The 22005-nt window shown below is 43.3% G+C and overlaps 1 protein-coding gene across 3 annotated transcripts in view; it reads right to left on the reverse strand.

Moving 5' to 3' along the window:
* The window catches only part of NEK11 (NIMA related kinase 11), a 272607-nt gene that overhangs the window by 61351 nt on the left and 189251 nt on the right, over positions 1 to 22005 (reverse strand). For all 3 annotated transcript variants that reach the window (XM_075827127.1, XM_075827126.1, XM_075827128.1), the window contains exon 12: positions 15188 to 15320. In XM_075827127.1, the coding sequence (XP_075683242.1) occupies positions 15188 to 15320 (133 nt within the window). The remainder of the gene's footprint in view (positions 1 to 15187; positions 15321 to 22005) is intronic.

Genomic DNA, 22005 nt, shown 5'->3' on the forward strand with positions numbered 1-22005 from the left:
GCTAGGTTTCCGTTCTTTTGAACGGAAATAAAAGTTCTGCAGACTGCACTTTTGTTTCCTTTAAAAAAAACGGAAACTTAGCGAATGGAGACAAACGGAAAGCAACTGATACAAAAGAATTACCATTGAAAGCAATGGTAATTCTAATGGAACCGTTGCTTTCCGTTTAACGTATTGATCCTCTCTTCCTCTGACGGAAGAGAGGTAAACGTATATTAATGCTAGTGTGAAAGAAGCCTTCACATCAGCGCTGGCTTTCCGTTCTGGGGTTCCGTCGGGGGTAACCCTGCAACTGAAAGTCAAACTGAAACCACAGTTCCGTTTCTGTCACCATTAGCGCAGTCGACTGCGCTATTGATTCCGTCACAAAAACGGAAACCTGCCGGAATGGTGACGAACGGAAACCATTAGCAATGTTTCCGTCACCATTGATTTCAATGGTGACTGAAACGGAAGCTGTGGTTTCAGTTTGACTTTCCGTTGCGGGGTTCATCCGACGGAAACCTCCCACGGAACCCCGGAAAGGAAAGCCAACGCTGATGTGAACAGGCCCTAATCCTTCCCCATAATCCTGCCCCCGCTAATTAAAATAAATATATTATATAATCTATATAGCGCTGTATCCGTCAGGTCAGCGGGACTGACTGATTCAGTGTCGGCGAGTCCTGCAGGATCGAGCTGTTACCGATCACATCTAAGTTCATAACTTAGATGTGATCAGTAATAGGCGACCTAATGCATTCAGGTCCCAGCGCTATATACAGCTGCTCTGTATACAGGATACAAAGCAGCTGTATCTTAAAAAGTACAAATCATTTTCAATAAAAAGTAATTAAAATTTGCACCAATCGCATTAATAGATATCTTTATATATCATAGTGACATGTCCGAAGTTTTCATCGGTGGGGGACCGAGCACTGAGGCCCCCACCGATCGCTAAAACGAAGCAGCAGAAGTGCTCGGGTGAGCGCTGTGCTGCTTCATTTATGATCGACTTTCAGCCGAGTGAGCGGTGTACGGACTCATAGACTTTCTATTGAGCCCGTACACTGCTCCAAGGAAAGCCAAACAGAATTGAAGCGGCACACCGCTCACCCGAGCACTTCTGCTGCTTAGTTTTAGCGACTAGTGGAGGGTCTGCACTGATCTAGTGTTCGGACCCCACTGATCAAAACTTCTGACATGTCAAAAGTTTTTTAAAAAGTTGTTACACTTTAAAGAGAATCTTTCACCTGCCCACAGATTTGCATTTGAGTGCAGCATGAAATGGGAGGGCTGCAAAAACTCTGGGGCACTTTTCCTACCCTCTTTCCTTACTTCGATATCTGTGCTGTAATATTTGGCGCCCGATATTTAAATAACCCCATGAACTGCCAATGGGGCGGTAATTGGCAAGGGGGCGTGTAACATCACTGTGACACTGCCCAATCTGCTACGGACAATGTCAACAGCAAACATATTATAACAGCAAGAGCTGGAGAGAGGAGATCATGTGCGCGCGCACGCTCTCACTCTTCAGCTCTCGGCAGGCAAGTACAAGACTGTGATCTCAGGTGAGAGATCAGTCTTATCGTCCTTGTCTGCCGAGAGCTAAAGAGTGAGAGCGTGCGTGCGCGCACAGCTCTGATGCCATGGAACAGAAGAAGAAGAATTCACACTCTTCTTCTCCTCTTGTGTTCTTTAGTGGTGGCGGAGCTGTGCGCACGCGCTCTCTCCAGCTCTTGCTGTAACGCTGACCGTAGCTGATTGGACAGTGTCATGGCGATGTTACACGCCCCCTTGCCAATTACCTCCCCATTGACAGTTCAGGGGGTTATTTAAATATCGGGCGCCAAATATTACAGCACTGATATCTAAATAACGAAGGAGGCTAAGAAAAAAATCTAAAGTGCCCCAGAGTTTGTGCAGCCCTCCCCATTACATGCTGCACTCAGCTGTACATGTATGGGGAGGTGAAAGGTTCTCTTTAAAAGAAAGGTGTTATAATTATTTTTTTTTATTTGATATGTTTTATTTTATGGGCCTAATTTTTCTAATTATTTTAATATGTTTCCGAAGGTAGCTATTTATTCATATGTTTGTACGTCTGTGGGGGCAGCCAACTTTATTTTTATTTTTCATACTGCTCATTTTTGTTTTGCAGGTTCCGCTGGACCATTTGGACTACGTCGTAGATTCGTTGGACTACTTCGTTGATTTAAGCTTTATTTTTATTTTTTTAATAAAATGGTTAAAGTAGATTCTGTGGAAGAGTTGTCATTTCAATAAAATAAATTTCTTTGTCTGTTTTTTAATACTTCATTACCGCCTTAGTAATGGCTGCTGTCTGATTGAGAGAGTCCATTACTAAGAAGGGGCTTAGTGTTAGCCAGTAATAAGGCTAGCACTAACCCCTATTATTACCCCGGTACCCACCGCCACCAGGAGTACCGGGAAGAGCTGGGTACGATCCAGCACCCGACCATCTGAAGAGAAGGGCGGGTACTGGGGTGGCCGCAGGCTGGTAATATCAGGCTCGGAATGGCAAAAAACTATGGCCCTTCCCACCCTGGTAATGCTAGGCTGCGGCTGCTTTATTGTATCTGGCTGGTTATGAAAAATGGAGGGGATCTCACGTAATTTTTTTTCTATTTATTTTTTTAAAAAGACGTGGGGTTCCCGCTATTTTTCACAACCAGCCAGATACAATACAGCAGCTGCAGCCTAGCATCACCAGGGTGGGAAGGGCCACGTTTTTTATCCCTTCCCAGCCTGGTAAAACCAGCCTGTGGCCGCCCTGCTGCCTTACCGTCGCTTCGGATGGTCGGGTACTGGATCGTACTCCCCTCGCGGCAGTGAGAACCGGGGTAATAATAGGGGTTAGTGATAGCCTTTTTACTGGCTAACACGAAGCCCCTTCTTAGTAATAGACGCTCTCAATCAGACAACAGCCATTACCAAGGCCATAATAAAGTATTAAAAAAAACAGACATAAGAAAAACTTTTATTGAAATCTAAACTCCCCCTTGCAACCCTCTTTCACCATTTTTTTTTTTTTAAAAAAAGTAGATCATCGGAGTAGTCCAATGAATCTACGACGTAGTCCAAACGCTCCAGCGGAACCTACCAAAAAAAAAGCAGTATAAAAATTTTAAAAACTTACATTTGCCACAATAGTCACTCGATATAACTATACTGTAATCACTTATATGGTCTGCAGATATCTTGTGTATAACTGGCATCTACCTCTATAAGGTCACTATATGGTGGTAATATTGGTCTATATATAGTGTGATTTATTCACGAACAGTATGGTGGGTTTTTTCTGACACTATGTTGTAGTAATATGTGATCATGGTTTGGTAGTTTTATTCAGTAACCGTATGGAAGTATTATTCAGTAATAGTATAAAGGTATTATTCAGTAACAGTATGGGGGTATTATTCAGTAACAGTATGGAGGTATTATTAAGTAACAGTATGGGGGTATTATTCAGTAACAGTATGGGGGTATTATTCAGTAACAGTATGGAGGTATTATTCAGTAACAGTATGGGGGTATTATTCAGTAACAGTATGGAGGTATTATTCAGTAACTGTATGGGGATATTATTCAGTAACAGTATGGAGGTATTATTCAGTAACAGTATGGAGGTATTATTCAGTAACAGTATGGGGGTATTATTCGGTAACAGTATGGAGGTATTATTCAGTAACAGTATGGGGGTATTATTCAGTAACTGTATGGGGGTATTATTCAGTAACTGTATGGGGATATTATTCAGTAACAGTATGGAGGTATTATTCAGTAACAGTATGGGGTATTATTCAGTAACAGTATGGGGGTATTATTCAGTAACAGTATGGGGGTATTATTCAGTAACAGTATGGAGATATTATTCAGTAACAGTATGGAGGTATTATTCAGTAACAGTATGGGGTATTATTCAGTAACAGTATGGGGGTATTATTCAGTAACAGTATGGGGGTATTATTCAGTAACAGTATGGAGATATTATTCAGTAACAGTATGGGGGTATTATTCAGTAACAGTATGGAGGTATTATTCAGTAACAGTATGGGGGTATTATTCAGTAACAGTATGGGGGTATTATTCAGTAACAGTATGGGGGTATTATTCAGTAACAGTATGGGGGTATTATTCAGTAACAGTATGGGGGTATTATTCAGTAACCGTATGGAGGTATTATTCAGTAACAGTATGGGGGTATTATTCAGTAACAGTATGGGGGTATTATTCAGTAACAGTATGGGCGTATTATTCAGTAACAGTATGGGGGTATTATTCAGTATCTGTATGGGGATATTATTCAGTATCTATATGGGGATATTATTCAGTAACTGTATGGGGGTATTATTCAGTAACTGTATGGAGGTATTATTCAGTAACAGTATGGGGGTATTATTCAGTAACAGTATGGGGGTATTATTCAGTAACAGTATGGAGGTATTATTCAGTAACAGTATGGGGTATTATTGGTAATGTTGGTCTTACAATCTATGTAAATTACTGTGGTGGGGGCTGTGGGGAAGTATGAGTGTGGCCGCAGATGATCAGGATAAGAGACAGTCTGCAGAGTGGCATGTGATGTACTTTGACATGTAGGTGAGACTTACGTGTGGTATGTGGGCCCATAACTTATGTACAGCCCAGGGCCTAAGATCATATTAATCCACCACTGGCATCGAGCCAGCACAAGCAGACCACAACAATACAGCAGGTAGAGCAAAGAAACCAGCCCAGGACGTGCCGCTTCAAAACAGCGCTAAGCGCGATCCGTCCTGGACTGGCCTGAATGTAATTGCAGAGAGTGACGCCACAAATGAGACCGGCTGCCGCGGAGAGATATGGGGCAGTGCAGGGCAGACTGTACTATTTGCACTGCACTGATTGGCAGTAAGAATAATTCTTTCAATATTTTCCATACTTCAAACAGCACTTTAAGGCTGTGTTCACACTGAGTTTTTTGCAGGAGGAAAATTCTGCCTCAAAATTCTGTTTGGGATTTCGAGGCAAATTTTGTCCTTCCTGCACGTCGTTTGCCGCGATTTTCACCGCGTTTTCCGCTCGCGGCCATTGAGTGCTACGGGCAAAAAACTCAGCGAAATACCCTTTCTCTTCCTCCCATTGATGTCAATGGGAGGTCAGAGGCGTAAACGCGCGAAGATAGGGCATGTCCCTTCTTTCTCGGGAGGCATTTTCGGCCGGTATTTGACGAGTTTTGCGGAGCGGTTTCCGCGCCCAAAAACTCGTCAAAATACTCCATGTGAACAGGGCCTAACAAATAAACATCAAATGCTTTCCTATTTAAAAAATGTATATATTGCGTGTTCGATGTGTAAAGCTAGGAATGAGAAAACTCCGATAGATTTTGGGGGGGGGCGCCTTTTTATAGTTCGCCTCAGGCGGCAGACAGGCTAGGTTCACCCCTGAGAGGACCCATAGAAAATTTTCAAATAAGGCCCCTTTCCTGTTGACAGTCCATTACACCTCCCATCCCTAGGGAGAAGAGCCTGGTCAACATCTCATCTCATAAACTATAGTAAGGAATTGTCATACCCCTTCATAAGGTAACTTAAAGAGGCTCTGTCACCAGATTTTGCAACCCCTATCTGCTATTGCAGCAGATAGGCGCTGCAATGTAGATTACAGTAACGTTTTTATTTTTAAAAAACGAGCATTTTTGGCCAAGTTATGACCATTTTTGTAGTTATGCAAATGAGGCTTGCAAAAGTCCAAGTGGGTGTGTTTAAAAGTAAAAGTCCAAGTGGGCGTGTATTATGTGCGTACATAGGGGCGTTTTTAATACTTTTACTAGCTGGGCGCTCTGATGAGAAGTATCATCCACTTCTCTTCAGAAAGCCCAGCTTCTGGCAGTGCAGATCTGTGACGTCACTCACAGGTCCTGCATCGTGTCAGACGAGCGAGGACACCGGCACCAGAGGCTTCAGTTGATTCTGCAGCAGCATCGGCGTTAGCAGGTAAGTCGATGTAGCTACTTACCTGCAAACGCTGATGCTGCTGCAGAATCAACTGTAGCCTCTGGTGCCGGTGTCCTCGCTCGTCTGACACGATGCAGGACCTGTGAGTGACGACACAGCGTGATCTCTCGAGAACACGCTGTGTCTGCACTGCCAGAAGCTGGGCGTTCTGAAGAGAAGTGGATGATACTTCTCATCAGAGCGCCCAGCTAGTAAAAGTATTAAAAACGCCCCGATGTACGCACATAATACACGCCCAGTTGGACTTTTACTTTTAAACACACCCACTTGGACTTTTGCAAGCCTCATTTGCATAACTACAAAAATGGTCATAACTTGGCCAAAAATGCTCGTTTTTTAAAAATAAAAACGTTACTCTTATCTCCATTGCAGCGCCGATCTGCTGCAATAGCAGATAGGGGTTGCAAAATCTGGTGACAGAGCCTCTTTAAGGATTTCTGAAGTCAGAGCCATGGAACGAAGATTTTCAATCAAAACTTTACAATTTCTGCGTATTAGTTAAGAAGAAGTTACATTGATAACATCTTTTTATCTTCCAGATTTATTGGTATTTTATTCTACTGTTGTGGCTATTTTCGCATGACAATAAGTTCCACCACCATATTAGTCGTCACTTTTCGAATTAACTTCCCAGCCTGATTATTGATGCTGATCACATGTATTCCTTAATGGCCAGAAACTAGCAATCTTCCAATGGCTACTTAAAGCAGGATAATGTTTCATACGACAAAGCAAATTACATCTCAAGCTATTTCCACAAGTTTGAGATGATATTTGCTTTGTGGCATGATGAGCTGGTTCCACAAACAAGACAACAGGTCAGTGGTTTAAAAAAATCCTTGACGAGGACCTGATGTACATATTCTATTAGGACAATTCTCACAACCGGTGGGGAGGAAACTCCTCTCTCCCGGATGAGGAGCATCATTGTTGCCCAGTGATAGCCCTCTTGTAGATGCTGCCGCAAGTGGCAATGTATATTTACCAATCATGCAGCCATAATTATAATTTTTACTGTGGCACAAATGATAGATTTACTGTTTATTATTGATCTTCTTCATTTACACGAGTGAATAATCTTTTTAATCACTTGGAAACAAGTGAATTCTAACAATTGGCCAGTGTGAAAATCCCGGGACTATGGATAGGTCATCAATATTTCATTGGTAGTCTGACCTCTGGGATCCACGATGATCAGCACAATGAAGCATTGTTTACACAGGCACAGAGGCTCATCCATACAGGCAACAGTGCCTAGTACTGCTGCTCAGTCCCATTCAAGTTAAAGGGAATGTGTCGCGAATTAAACCTTTTTTTTTAAGTGTCGTTACTTATTTCTATTATATTTTTTTCCGTTTTTTGCTGTTTTTTTTTTTTCTTCCATATGGTGGAAAGTATTAAAAATCAAATAATAATTTGACATGTTTTCCTATGTTGGCCACCAGGGGGGAGCACTTCCCAGAATTACAGCAAGGTGAATAAGGCAAAGCAACCTGACTCACAGCTGCTGTAAATGTGGGAGGGAATCTCACCCCCCCTCCTACAACCCAGGAAAAGGTGTCTTTAAATTGCTAAGCAGTGTCCGGCAGCCATTTTGGGTGTGTTATAGGACACACCAAAAGGCTAAGGGTATGTTCACACGCTTACTAAACAAAGGGAAAACAGCTCATGATTTTCAGCCATTTTTTAATCAAACTCGCGTTTTTTAACGGCCGTTTTTGGAGCTGTTTTTCTATAAAGTCAGTGAAAAACGGCTCCAAAAACGTCCCAAGAAGTGATGTGCACTTCATTTTGGTGGGCGTCTTTTTACGTGCCGGTTTTGGAAAACGACCACGTAAAAAACGCCCTGTCGGAACAGAACGCCGTATTTCCCATTGAAACCAATGGGCAGATGCTTGTAGGCGTTCTGCTTCCGATTTTTCAGCTGTAAACATTGTGTGTGGCCTTACCCTTAGGGCTTATTCAGACGAATGGGATATACGTCCGTGCAACGCACGTGATTTTCACGCGTGTTGCACGGGCCTATATTAGTCTATGGGGCCGTGCAGACAGTTGCGTGATTATTACGCAGCGTTAGTCCGCTGCGTAAAAGTCACGACATGTCCGTCCTTTGAGCATTTTTCGCGCATCACGCACCCATTGAAGTCAATGGGTGCGTGAAAACCACGCATGGCGCATGGAAGCACTTCCGTGTGACGCGCGTGATTCGCGCAACAGCAGTGAAAAAAGGAAAAAGCACATGCTCGTGTGAATCCAGCCTCAGGTGTGTCCGTTTTGAGCACGCAAAAAACGCGGTGTTTTGCCTGCTCAAAAGGCACTTAACAGCTCCGTGTGTCAGCAGCGTATAATGCGCGGCTGCGTGATTTTCGCGCAGCCGCCATCATTATGGCACTCCGTTTGGATGTTTGTAAAGAGAAAAGCACGTGGTGCTTTTCTGTTTCATTCATTCTTTCACTGCTGTTGCACGAATCACGCGCGTCACACGGAAGTGCTTCCGTGCGACATGCGTGGTTTTCACACACACCCATTGACTTCAATGGGTGCGTGATGCGCGAAAAACGCTCACAGAAGGGACATGTCGTGACTTTTATGCAGCGGACTCATGATGCATGAAAATCACGCAACTGTCTGCACGGCCCCATAGACTAATATAGGTCTCTGCGACGCGCGTGAAAATCACGTGCGTCGCACGGACGTATAACACGCTCGTGTAAATGAGCCCTTAGAATGATGAAAGTGAAGTGAATGACTTTTCAGTTGACCGGTTCACACGCCGTGTATTTGATACGTTTTTTTTTGTGCAAAAAAACACATTAAAAAAACACTTGATTTTGCGTGTTTGGGGGGGATTTGTGTGTGTGTGTGTGGGGGGGGGGGGGGGGTGCTCGCCGCTGATTCTTCAAAACTGCTGATAAGCAGCTATGAAGTATCAGCGGCGCCCATGCACACTCCGCTCTGCCACACACACACACGGGAAAAGTCTTAAAGAGGTCGTCCAGGAAAACATGGCGCCGCACCTGTCCTCAGGTCGTGTGTGGTATTACAGCTCTGTATTATTCACTTCAATGGAGGTGAACTGCAATACCAGACACAACCTGAGGACAGGTGCAGCGCTGTGTCTCCAATCCGGACACCCCTTCTGTCCTGAGATGACCCGACGGGGGAGGCGGGTGTCAGAGCCACCCACCGCCATCACTGCAGACAGAACCACACAACTACGGCATGAGGGCAGGGCTTGTCCTGAGTGCACTGTCTCTTGTTATGGACAGATTTATAGTCACATGAACCCCGTCTGCATCAGAACCGGTAACCTAGGTCCGATCACATGACAGAGGGGGATCACCAAAAACCCTGTGCACCCTCAGCCCGTTTATCCAGCCCTTTCCTGGTTATATCTGCTTCTGGGAAAGCTGGGTGACCACCATTACCCCTCCTACTGGAGTGTTTGGGGATGTGACTAATGAACCTCTCACACTCCAGTAGGAGGGGTAATGGTGGTCACCCAGCTTTCCCAGACCCCTGAACGGTAAATCTCTCTAGTTGTGCTGAGACTGTTTGGGAATGTGACTAATGAACCTCTCAGTCTCAGCACAACTAGAGAGATTTACCGTTCAGGGCTTTCCCTGTACAGTTGCATTATGTGTCCTTCATACAGGGAAAGGGGGCCGTTAGGGGGGGGGAGTCCCGTTGGGGGGGGCCGTTAGGGGGGGGCTGTCAGAGGGGGGCCGTTAGGGGTGGGGGTCCGTCGGGTGGGGGGGCCCGTGGGGGGGCCCGTCGGGGGTCACGAGAGCTTGGGTCTGTGAGATAGAGAGTGGGACAGACAGAGAAACACTCATCTTACCTGCAGTGCAGCTGGTCTTCATGATGGCGCCTGCTATCTTCCTGCAAACAGCTGCTCTGCTGTGTGACTCTGACCTGCGTCTGTGCAGTACAGAGCCAGAGAGCAGAATCAATGGAACGGCTCCCGTTCATTGTGCCCTATGCACTGTAGCTGCCGTATTCCATCTCTGTATGCGTCGTTAATCGACACATACAGAGATGAAAAACAAAATGGCAGCCCCCATAGAGAAGTAAAAGTTAGAAAAAAGAAAAAAGTAAAACACAAACACACAAATAAATAACATTTATTTTAATAACATACTAAAAGCAATATTATATAAAAAAAAAAATTCCGCAACACCCGTCCTTTAATGGGATAAGCTGCAGACACTGTCAGCACAATGTGTTATTGACAAGGGGAATGGTAATGCCCAGTTGTCAATTTATGTATGAATTTCCAGAAGGAGTAACGGAGGAATGGCACAATGAAGAGTTCTTAGAAAAGGTGTTTCAGAATTCTTATTTCATCAGGAATAAATGTATCTACAGCACTAAACCAGACTTTGACCGTTTTTCGTTGAAGTCAGGCATTAGAAACCTAATAGGCATCCAGCATTTCTGGACTGGACTCCGCAATATTCATTTTATAATAAACTTTCGCAAATTCAGCTAATTCAACATACACTTAGCTGTTTACAGGAATCCAGACTGCTCTACTCTGTCCTCTTGGCAGATTTAATATTAAATGTCCTTTAGGTATCAATTTCCTAAAATGCAGCAATCACAATTACAGTATCTTACAATTGGGCTTCTGAATATAAAGACGTAATACTTAATATTATATTCCCTTAAGAGATGCTAAGAACTGTCAGTTGAATTAAATCCATACCCATAAACAATAAGACATAACAGGAGCTGTTCACAAGAAGTCTTATGTTGCACAAAGATGATATTCAATAGTATTATGCTATACAGCAAACAGATTCTCACTTCCAAGGACTTGCCAAATAGGCCTATATTACTTATTTCTTCTGTATAAAAATAATTACTTGTCCCTTCATAAACTTAGTTATTCCAGACTTTTTAACTTTTTTTTTTAATAAAAAGTATTATTAGCCAACAGAGATATAAAGCTATTTTTTAATTTCTCTTTGCAACTTTGCACATGACATTATTGCAGTTATAAAATTACATTTTATGAAAATCTTTTCGGCAACCCAATCTCTAGAGGCAATAAATGACACATTGTGTAAGCTGCAAATCAGTCTGCTTCATAACAGTATATTCAGAAATGTCGGAAGTAGCAGCTGTTATAAAACAGGAATGAATTTAGACCAAACCAGAAATGCAATTAAGTGATGTTTCTTAAATAGATATTTCTTTGTATTTCAGAAAAGTTTCTACTTCTTAAGAAGTGAAGCACATGGTAAGTGTTGTACTGTGCTCAATATCTGAGGAAATATTGGAGATGAGTGACAATTTTCTATTGGTGATACTGTGGACTTAGGGGAGATTCACACGAACGTTGCGTTTTTGCGCGCGCAAACAACGCAGCGTTTTGCGAGCGCAAAAACCATTTGACAGCTGCGTGTGTCATGCGTGTCTGATGCGCGGCTGCGTGATTTTCGCGCAGCCGGCATCATAGAGATGAGGCTTGTCAACGCCCGTCACTGTCCAAGGTGCTGAAAGAGCTAAATCTTTCAGCACCCTCGACAGTGAATGCCGAACACAACAGCGAAAAACCTGTAAAAAAAAAAGATAAAGTTCCTACTTACCGAGAACTTCCCGGCCGTTGCCTTGGTGACGCGTCCTTGGTGACGCGTCCTTGGTGACGCGCCTCTCTTGACATCGGGCCCCACCTCCCTGGATGACGCAGCAGTCCAAGTGACCGCTGCAGCCTGTGATTGGCTGCAGCCTGTGCTTGGCCTGTGATTGGCTGGAGCTGTCACTTGAACTGAAGTGTCATCCCGGGAGGTCGGACTGCAGGAAGGAGACAGGAGTAATCGGTAAGTTAGAACTTCGGTTTTTTTTTACAGGTTAATGTATTTTGGGATCGCTAGTCACTGTCCATGGTGCTGAAACAGTTTAACTCTTTCAGCACCATGGACAGTGACTATCTCCTGACGTCGCGTACCGATAATTTTTTTGCCGGGATCGGCCAAAACGAGTTTGGCCGAACCCGGTGAAGTTCGGTACGCTTGTCCGGCTTCGCTCATCGCAAAGACACTCCGTTTGGATGTTCGGAAACAGAAAAGCACGTGGTGCTTTTCGGTTTTCATTCATCCTTTTCACTGCTGTTGCGCGAATCACGCTCGTCCCACGGAAGTGCTTCCGTGTGGTGCGCGTGATTTTCACGCACCCATTGACTTCAATGGGTGCGTGATGCGCGAAATACGCAGAGTTATTGAACCTGTCGCGCTTTTTGCGCAGCAGACAAACGCTGCGCAAAAAGCACGGACTGTCTGTACTGCCCCATAGACTTGTATTGGTCCATGCGTGCCGCGTGAAAACCACGCGGCCCGCACGGACCGAATACACGCTCGTGTGAATCCCCCCTTAGTATGAGGCCTCATTTACACGAGCGTGTGCATTTTGCGCGCGTAAAAAATGCAGCGTTTTGCGTGAGCAAAAGGCACTTGACAGCTCCGTGTGTCATCCGTGTATGATGCGCGGCTGCGTGATTTTCGCGCAGCCGCCATCATAGAGATGAGGCTAGCCGACGTCAGTCACTGTCCATGGTGCTGAAAGAGTTAACTGATCGGCAGTAACTCTTTCAGCACCCTCGACAGTGCATTCCGATCACCATATCGAGTAACCTGTTTAAAAAAAAAGAGGTTCGTACTTACCGAGAACTTCCCGGCCGTTGCCTTGGTGACGCGTCCTTGGTGACGCGCCTCTCTTGACATCTGGCCCCACCTCCCTGGATGACGCGGCAGTCCATGTGACCGCTGCAGCCTGTGCTTGGCTTGTGATTGGCTGCAGCTGTCACTTGGACTGAATTGTCATCCCGGGAGGTCAGACTGGAGGAAGAAGCCGGGAGTTATCGGTAAGTCAGAACATCTTTTTTTTTTACACGTTCACGTATATTGGAATCGGAAGTCACTGTCCATGGTGCTGAAACAGTTTAACTCTTTCAGCACCCTGCACAGTGACTGTCTCCTGACCGGGTTCGGTCAAAACGAGTTCGGCCGAACCTGGTAAAGTTCGGTTCGGTCATCTGTAAGACACTCCGTTCGGATGTTTGTAAACAGAAAAGCACGTGGTGCTTTTCTGTTTACATTCAGTTTGACAGCACTTGCGCGAATCACGCAGTTCGCACGGAAGTGCTTCCGTGCGACCTTCGTGGTTTTCACGCACCCATTGACTTCAATGTGTGCGTGATGCGCGAAAAACGCACGATTATAGAACATGTCATGAGTTTTACGCAACGCACTCGCGCTGCGCAAAATTCACGCATCGTCTGCACTGCCCCATAGAGTAATATAGGTGCGTACGACACTCGTGAAAAGCACGCACGTCGCACGCGCGTATATTACGCTCGTGTAAATGAGGCCTAAGACTGTATGGACGCAAATCTCACCATATCTAAAGGAAATGCTACCTTTAGACAACCTCTATGGAAATGCCCTATACCTGATGCCGTTCCTCAGCCGTCCCAGCTACTGCCGCTTCGGGGCTTGGATTCTTGGTGGCACATGCACATTATGAATGGTCATTTCTGCCAATCAAAGTAAAGTGAGGCTTACTTAAATCTGCATCTGTCTTTTGCTTTATAGCAGCATTGTTCATGGTCATTGTCATCTCCTGACTACCACTCTGTTATTGCAATTATCTGACTGTTCCTGATCTTCTGCTTCTGCTCTGCAATCTGACATGATCCAGTCTATGATTCTGTACGTGCTGCCCAATTGATGCTAACCCCACCCTGAATATGATATTGTCACCGACAACCACTTACTCCAGTGAGCAATACTTTGCTTCAAGTTCCTGCCAATTTATCCAGCGAATTAACCTCAGGAAAGCCACCTTGCACCAAGTCCTGGGGTCCACAGGACTTAAATGCTAAATCCAGGTTGAGTAAAAAGGGGGTCCTATAGGTAAATTGTGCAATCTGGTTGGGTTCTTTCTCTGGGTATCTCTGCGACCAAGAGTTTTACAGAATTAGAAAAATTGAAAGTGCTTTCCCACCATAGACAATGATGGTAGTGCTAGATAAAGCACTGCGGCCCTACTATTACGTACCTGACACTGTGTAGGACCTGCAACACTGCGATCACTTAAATAAGTCTGTGTTGCAACACCAGACACAAAGTCAGGTTGAAACAGTGATCTGTTTTAAAAGAAGTTGAAGAGTTGCAGCTTCTATGTTCTTGGAATCGCGGGGGGTCCGACCTAGTGATATGCCATCAATGTTTATGGTGGGAAAACCCTTTTAACCTGAATTTCTACTGGATTTGTCTTTAATTCTTGCACTATAAAAATGGTTTCTATATATTCATGGTTACAACAACTATTTTACTAAGCAGCACAAAAAGTCGTCTAATCAGAATATATAGTTGACCTTTTATCACTGGTGTTCTCTGGGTCCCATTTGTACTTCGGAGATAAGAACTCTGACAAGAGACCCATATCTCTACATAAAGGTTCAGGACAGCTGACCTTACCAGAAAGTGGAGTTCATTAGCCATGTACGTTCCGCATAAAACATAGCTCTCACAGCATCTCTGACTGCCCATGCGCCTAAAAGGAAGATTTTCGCTATAATTTACACCAGTTTCTGGCATAATAATTTTCTGGCGTAATTGATGGTAAATTTTTCAGGCCGTGACAGACTACATCCCATTTCGCAAACCCACACACACTTTTTGTAAAGAGTGGCGTGGGTGGCCTAAATGCATTAAATGTTGAATATTTTGCGCAAATTGCGACTTTTGATGCATTTCCGACTTTTTTGACAGAAAACTGCGTAGAAAAGTTAGTACATTCTCCCATGTCTCTATTTAAAAACTTTGACTAAATTTTTTTTAAATTATTGTCTTAAATTCAAGAATTTAATATTATTTTATTAGGTTTTGTTCATTTCCAGGAAAAAGTCCACAGAGTCAATGGGCAGTAATTATTATATATATATTTTTTTTAAATAGTCCTCTTATGCAATAGAGGGGTCTTTGGGCCCCCTCAAGGACCAGGGAATCTCAAGGCAGGACCCATGTAAATGAACAGTTCTGGTAAATATTTGTTCTTCAGTAACTGTAACTTTACATTTCTTGATTTGAAGTCTGCATGGGCTAATGGTTAGGAACAAAGTGCCAACACATATGTTAGTATGCTGTCAATTATCAAGTATGGAACCTGACAATACTTACCACGACATGAAGGTTCTGATTCACAAAGTCTATCAGGTATTTTATTACTGTCATCATGGTGGCCATGAGAGTTGTATCTTCTTGCACTCACTGGCTCTGATTGTATAAGGTGTTTTGGAGGTTCCTCGACTTCCTGTATTACAGAAAAATAAAACAAAAACCTTTATATTCAAACACAACACAATCGGAAGACCACGACTGCCATTTATTTTTAGTGCCCGGTGGTGGTCCCTGGGACGGGACCCCTACAGATCAAACATTTCTGGCATAAGCTTTTTAATTTGCCATGAATGCATCTGGTAGGAAACCCTTTTATATACAGAAAAGAATTACATTGTATTTCAAAAAGATCTCATACTGTTATCTACATATTATAGTCCAGAAGTGGTGTGGTGATTTGCATTCTGGACATTGTAGTCGTTACACTACTTAGTAATGTAATGTAAGACAAAGTAAGTCTCCCATTGCATTATAGGAGCTTGGCTAAGTTAATACGGATGCGCCTGTCAGCTGACTATTTTCAGTAATAACTGGCAGAATTGTGAATGCATGTCTCGACTGTAATACAGCCCATAACTCAGGATCAGTGCAAGATAAGTAATATAATGAATTTACAAAGTACCTCAACTCTCTATGTATGGATTGTATTTATATTTAAAGAAGACCTATCACTTCTTGGGAAACCTCATGGAGTTATAGAAAAACAAAACAAAAAAAGCCTTTCTCAACTACATAAAACTAGGAAAAAAATGTCCTCTATAATTTAGCGATAAAAGCTATGGCCCTTTAAGAGCTGAGCCAACTTCAGGTGAAGTTGCTCTTCACATGCAGCAGTAAACAATCCAAGTGTCATGGACTGTGGCAGATTCGGAGTGTAGTGGCTGAAATGGCCAGGCAGGAGGGTGCAAACAGCAAGGTGATCTAAGTAACTAAGTAACATTCCAGGTTCAGTACATAGATAAACAGTAATAGGTAGTTACATGAGGCAGAGACGTGGTCAGGAAACAATCCAAGTTCGGTACACAGAGAAGCGACAACAGGTTGTAGCATGAGGTAGAGATGTGCTAAGATTACAGTCTAAGTTTGGTACATAGATAAACGGTAATAGGTAATTACATGAGGCACAGACAGGGTCAGAAATATGTCCAAGTTTGGTACACAAATAAACAGCAAGTGGTAGTGAAATGTGAAGCAGAGGTGAACTCGACCACAAGCATGAAGCTCAATAGTCTGGCAGGGACGTACTGCGAGGTCCAGTCTTTTAGAGGAACCGCAATGCTGAGACCATTTAGGCAATCAAGGTAATGGAATCTAGTGAGACAAGAATCAAAGAGAAGCTAGACACTAAATTCAGCACTGAGGCTGTCAGACAGCACCAGTGGCTTAATGAGAAGAGTTAGTGCCTGGGACACGGTAGTTTCAGGGTTCAAGTCTTGACATCAAGTCGTGGTATATGTTGCTATGCCTTTTTTTAACTGTATGGAATTGCGCAAGTTTATTTTAACATGGGAGCCTATGGGCGACATATGCCACTGTATGCCATCCATTGTAAGCAGTGTGAATTGACCCTTTACAAGCATCTGTTTCCACCTCTAGCAGATTAACCCTTTTTAATCAGCTGTTTACTCCTCCTTTAGCAGATTGACCCTTTACAAGCAGCTGTATCCTCGTCTAGCTAAACTGCATAATCTTATTACGTGGCTGATAATATAATAACAATATTCTGTATGAATTTTTCACCCGACTTGTGTTTAGCTGATTCACCACCCCTTACGATGGATTGGGGAATAAGTTCATCAGGTTTGACATTTGTGGTTGGTGAATTTAGGAGAAAAACAAGTGTATTGATTCTTCCTTTGAATCCTTACGACCAGCAAATCGAAAAAACTGTGAAATAGGCAAATTGAATCACTCAGCCCTAATCCTGACCAGATTTGAGCACAGGGCTTCACTGTGCCATCCAGACGCTGTAAACCAGCTTCTCCCCTCTCAGTTGTTACCTACCAGAAGAGAAGAGACTGTCCTGTAATACTGAGGGAAATCTGCTGTTCGGCTAATAATATATATAGGAAATAATTCTTATAATATCATCTACTGTCACTTTTTATGTTTTTCTCAGAACTGATAGGGCTTCTTTAAGTAAAATGATGTTCAAAAGTAGATATATTTTTAGTGCAGTAATATTTAGAAAATAATTGGTTTATTAAATTACTAATTTGTTTTCCTTAATTATTTTATTTCCTCATTTACCTCACCATTTAGCACTTTACATTTCAAATAAGATAATCTGTACTTTGAGGAATATGTTAAAACCCACAAGGTGACAATGACAATGCTATTTACTGATAGTATTGATTTTTATTAAACAGGAATATCATTATTTTTTCTCTCAAATCATTCAATATTTGCTGAACATAAAAAGCTGGCGAAATTCCCTAGAAACTAACATACTAACAAATCTACAGCAAAAATCCATACCTTTATTAAGTCATCAGTTTATTACTGTAGTTTTTAATTGAGCTAAATGTTATATTATAGCTACACCACTGGATAGAATTGGATACATTGTCTCAGCAGACAGTATCATACATGATAGGCTTATGGTACGTTCACACGCAGAGTTTTCAGGCGTATTTCGGGGCGTAAACACCTCGAAATATGCCTGAAAAAAAAGTAGCTAAACACCTACAAACATCTGCCCATTGAATTCAATGGGAAAACCGACATTTCGTTCAGACTGGGCATTTTTTAGCGCCGCAATTTTAAAAAATGTATTATGGGTCCAACAGGTTTTTCTGATAAAAAAAGAAAAAGCGTAAGTGTGATTAGAGCGTTTGGCTCTGTTCACATGTGCATTAGCTCTTTTCCATCAGGTTTTTGTGTAGTGTAGAATGAAGCACTAATCAAACAAACAAACAAACAAACAAACAAACAAACAAACAAACTGAAGATCCAATATAAAAGATCTGTCATATATCCTGTAAACACAGTAGCCATGAAACCAGTGTGAGCAGAGCCTTAAAGAGGCTCTGTCACCAGATTTTGCAACCCCTATCTCCTATTGCAGCAGATCGGCGCTGCAATGGAGATAAGAGTAACGTTTTGTTTTTTTTTAAAACGAGCATTTTTGGCCAAGTTATGACCATTTTTATATTTATGTAAATGAGGCTTTCTAAAGTACAACTGGGCGTGTTTACAGTTAAAGTACAACTGGGCGTGTATTGTGTGTGTTACATCTGGGCATGTTTACTTCTTTTACTAGCTGGGCGTTGTGTATAGAAGTATCATCCACTTGTCTTCACAACGCCCAGCTTCTGGCAGTGCACAGACACACAGCTTGTTCTCAAGAGATCACGCTGTGACGTCACTCACTTCCTGCCCCAGGTCCTGCATCGTGTCGGCCACATCGGCACCAGAGGCTACAGTTGATTCTGCAGCAGCATCAGCGTTTGCAGGTAAGTAGCTACATCGACTTACCTGCAAATGCCGATGCTGCTGCAGAATCAACTGTAGCCTCTGGTGCCGATGTGTCCTCGCTCGTCCGACACGATGCAGGACCTGGGGCAGGAAGTGAGTGACGTCACAGCGTGATCTCTCGAGAACACGTTGTGTGTCTGCACTGCCAGAAGCTGGGCGTTGTGAAGACAAGTGGATGATACTTCTCGTCACAACGCCCAGCTAGTAAAATAAGTAAACACGCCCCGATGTAACACACACAATACACGCCCAGTTGTACTTTAACTGTAAACACGCCCAGTTGTACTTTAGAAAGCCTCATTTACATAAATATAAAAATGGCCATAACTTGGCCAAAAATGCTTGTTTAAAAAAAACAAAAAAAAACGTTACTCTTATCTCCATTGCAGCGCCGATCTGCTGCAATAGGAGATAGGGGTTGCAAAATCTGGTGACAGAGCCTCTTTAAAGTGTAGCTAAACGTTTAACAAACTTCTGACATGTCATAGACTTTCTATTGAGCCTGGCCTCCGATACATTGATTTCTGGAAAAAGCCGAACAGAAACACAAGCGTTTTAGCTGCTTCATTTTAGTGATTGGTGGGAGTCCCCGTGCTCGGAACCCCCACCAATCAAAACTTCTGACATGTCACTATGACATGACAGAGGTTTGTTAAACGTTTAGCTACACTTTAACATGTAATGCAACTATACATTACTATAATAACAATACTACATTACTATAATAATACTACATTTCTATAATAACAATAGTACATTACTATAATACTACATTACTATAATACTACATTACTATAACAATACTACATTACTATAATACTACAGTACTATAATAATACCACATTACTATAATACTACATTACTATAATAATACCACATTACTATAACAATACTACATTACTACAATACTGCTACATTACTATAATACTACTACATTACCATATGAATACTACATTACTACAATAATATCGCTAGGTTTAAATTTACCAGAAATTTGCGAGTTTACTTCATGTGTATTTTAATAATCCAGTTTTCCAATTTAAGTGTCACTAAATGCAGTCCAGCGGCTCAGTTGGCAGTGTTTGGCAGACACAAGAATGTCAAGATTGGGCAGCCCCTTCTTAGATAGTGCCACAGTGCACTCTTTAGATAGGACCACAGTGCCCTCTTTAGAAAGTGCCACAGTGCCCTCTGTAGATAGTGCCACAGTGCTCTCTGTAGATAGTGCCACAGTGCCCTCTGTAAATAATGCCGCAGTGCCCTCTGTAGATAATGCCACACCCCCTAGATGATGCCACAGTGCCCTCTGTAGATAATGCCACACCCCCTAGATGATTCCACAGTACCCTCTGTAGATAGTGCCACAGTGGCCTCTGCAGATAATGCCTCTATTCCCTCTGTAGATAATGCCACACCCCCTAGATAATGCCACATTGCCCTCTGTAGATAGTGCCACAGCGCCGTCTGTAGATAATGCCACAGTGAATTCTGTAGATAATGCCACACACGCCCCCTTATAGATAGTGCCACATACACACCCCCTATAGATTGTGCCACACACACCCACACCCCTGTAGATAGCTCCAATGGGGCTCCCTCTAGGAGTGGAATCCCCAGCCAGAGCGTTGCCGCCGATGCTTTGACCGGGGATTCCTCTGCTGGGAGAGCCGTTGACTTCACTGTCCATAGACAGTGACGTCAGAGGATCCTCCTGGGCTGGAATGTGATGTCAGGGGCAACCCCAGAGCAGGAGTTCCGAAGTAGAGCGCTAGTATAAGCTCTGCTCAAGAACTCTGGGGAAACCCCTGACATCACTGTCCATATATGGACAGTGATGTCATGGGCAACCCCAGAGCCGAAGTCCCGGGCAGAGCACTACTAGCGCTCTGCCTGGGATCCAAGCTCTGCTCCTGACATCACTGTCCATATATGGACAGTGAGGTTAGGGATTCCCCCAGACCTGGAGTCCCAGAGCAAAGCGCTACTAGCACTCTGCCTGGGACTCCAGCTCTGCTCCTGACATCACTGTCCATATATGGACAGTGGTGTCAGGGGCTTCCCAAGAGCCGGAGACCTGGAGCAGAGCCGCTTCTAGAACTCTGCCTGGAACTCCTGCTCTGCTCCTGACATCACTTTCCATATACGTCACGTGCCTACACTTCCTGTATCACTGCACTCCGCGCCGGAGAGGAGGAGTCAAGCCAGGTACTCACTACGCATGCTGCCACAAGCCAGAAGCAGCAGTGCATTAAGGAAAAAAAATATGTGACAGTGGTTCGGGGCAGTCGACTTTTTATCCGGGGCACAAGCCCCGGTTCCAAATGCCTAGCGACGCCACTGGTCCATAGTATGAAGAGCTACAAAGACCAGTGCTGGCACAAAGTATTACGTAATGTATTCATTCATTGAAAGGTCAAAGCTAAAGCAATGCAATATTCCTACTGCTGCACAAATAGGAAGGAATCTATAAAACAACTTGCATGTTGCCGTTGTGTCATGCTGACTTGGATGAGATTTATTTAAACATATCTGATGGATGTACAGTAGATACAATACCAGCTAATGTAGGTGAAGATAATTTATACAATAAGTAACTGATCCTTATCCACAAACTGCAATTCTCTTACAAAACTTTGGAAACAGAAGATGTTTTATCATCTAACTTTAGTGGCAGAGCTTACTAAAGCAAAACAATTTTTAAATGATTTGGCGCTGTTTATTCATTTATAATTGAATATGGTAAGATACAGTTTGAAGAATAGAGCTCCATTTAAATTCTGCTTCACTGCGGCTGTGTGGTACGGAAGAACAGAAGCCTGGGGACCCCCATTTTAGTTGTCAATGGGGTCCCAGCATTGGAGCACCCAGCAATCAAACATTTACCACCAATACTACTGTGGATAGGCTATAAATGTCATTCGTTTTCGGAAAACATTTTTAAACTCTTTGTCATGTTCCTCAAACCATTCCTAAACAATTTTTGCTGTGTGGCACGGTGCAACATTCTGCTGAAAAACGCCACTGCCGTTAGGGAGTACTGTTGCCATGAAGGGGTGTACTTGTTCTGCAACAATGTTTAGGTTGGTGGCATGTGTCAAGGTTACATCCACAGGAATGTCAGACTCAAGGTTTCCCAGCAGTACATTGTCCAGAGCATCACACTGCCTCCGCCGGCTTGGCTTCTTCCCACAGTGCAAAGTGGTACCATCTCTTCCCCAGGTAAGTGGCGCAGCCGTACACATGATATAAAAGAAAATGTGATTCATCTGACCAGGCCATCTTCTACCATTACTCCACAGTACAGTTGTGATGCTCATACAGGAGGTGGACAGGAGTCAGCA

This window comes from Rhinoderma darwinii, chromosome 5, assembly GCF_050947455.1.
Source record: "Rhinoderma darwinii isolate aRhiDar2 chromosome 5, aRhiDar2.hap1, whole genome shotgun sequence".
NCBI lineage: Eukaryota > Metazoa > Chordata > Amphibia > Anura > Rhinodermatidae > Rhinoderma > Rhinoderma darwinii.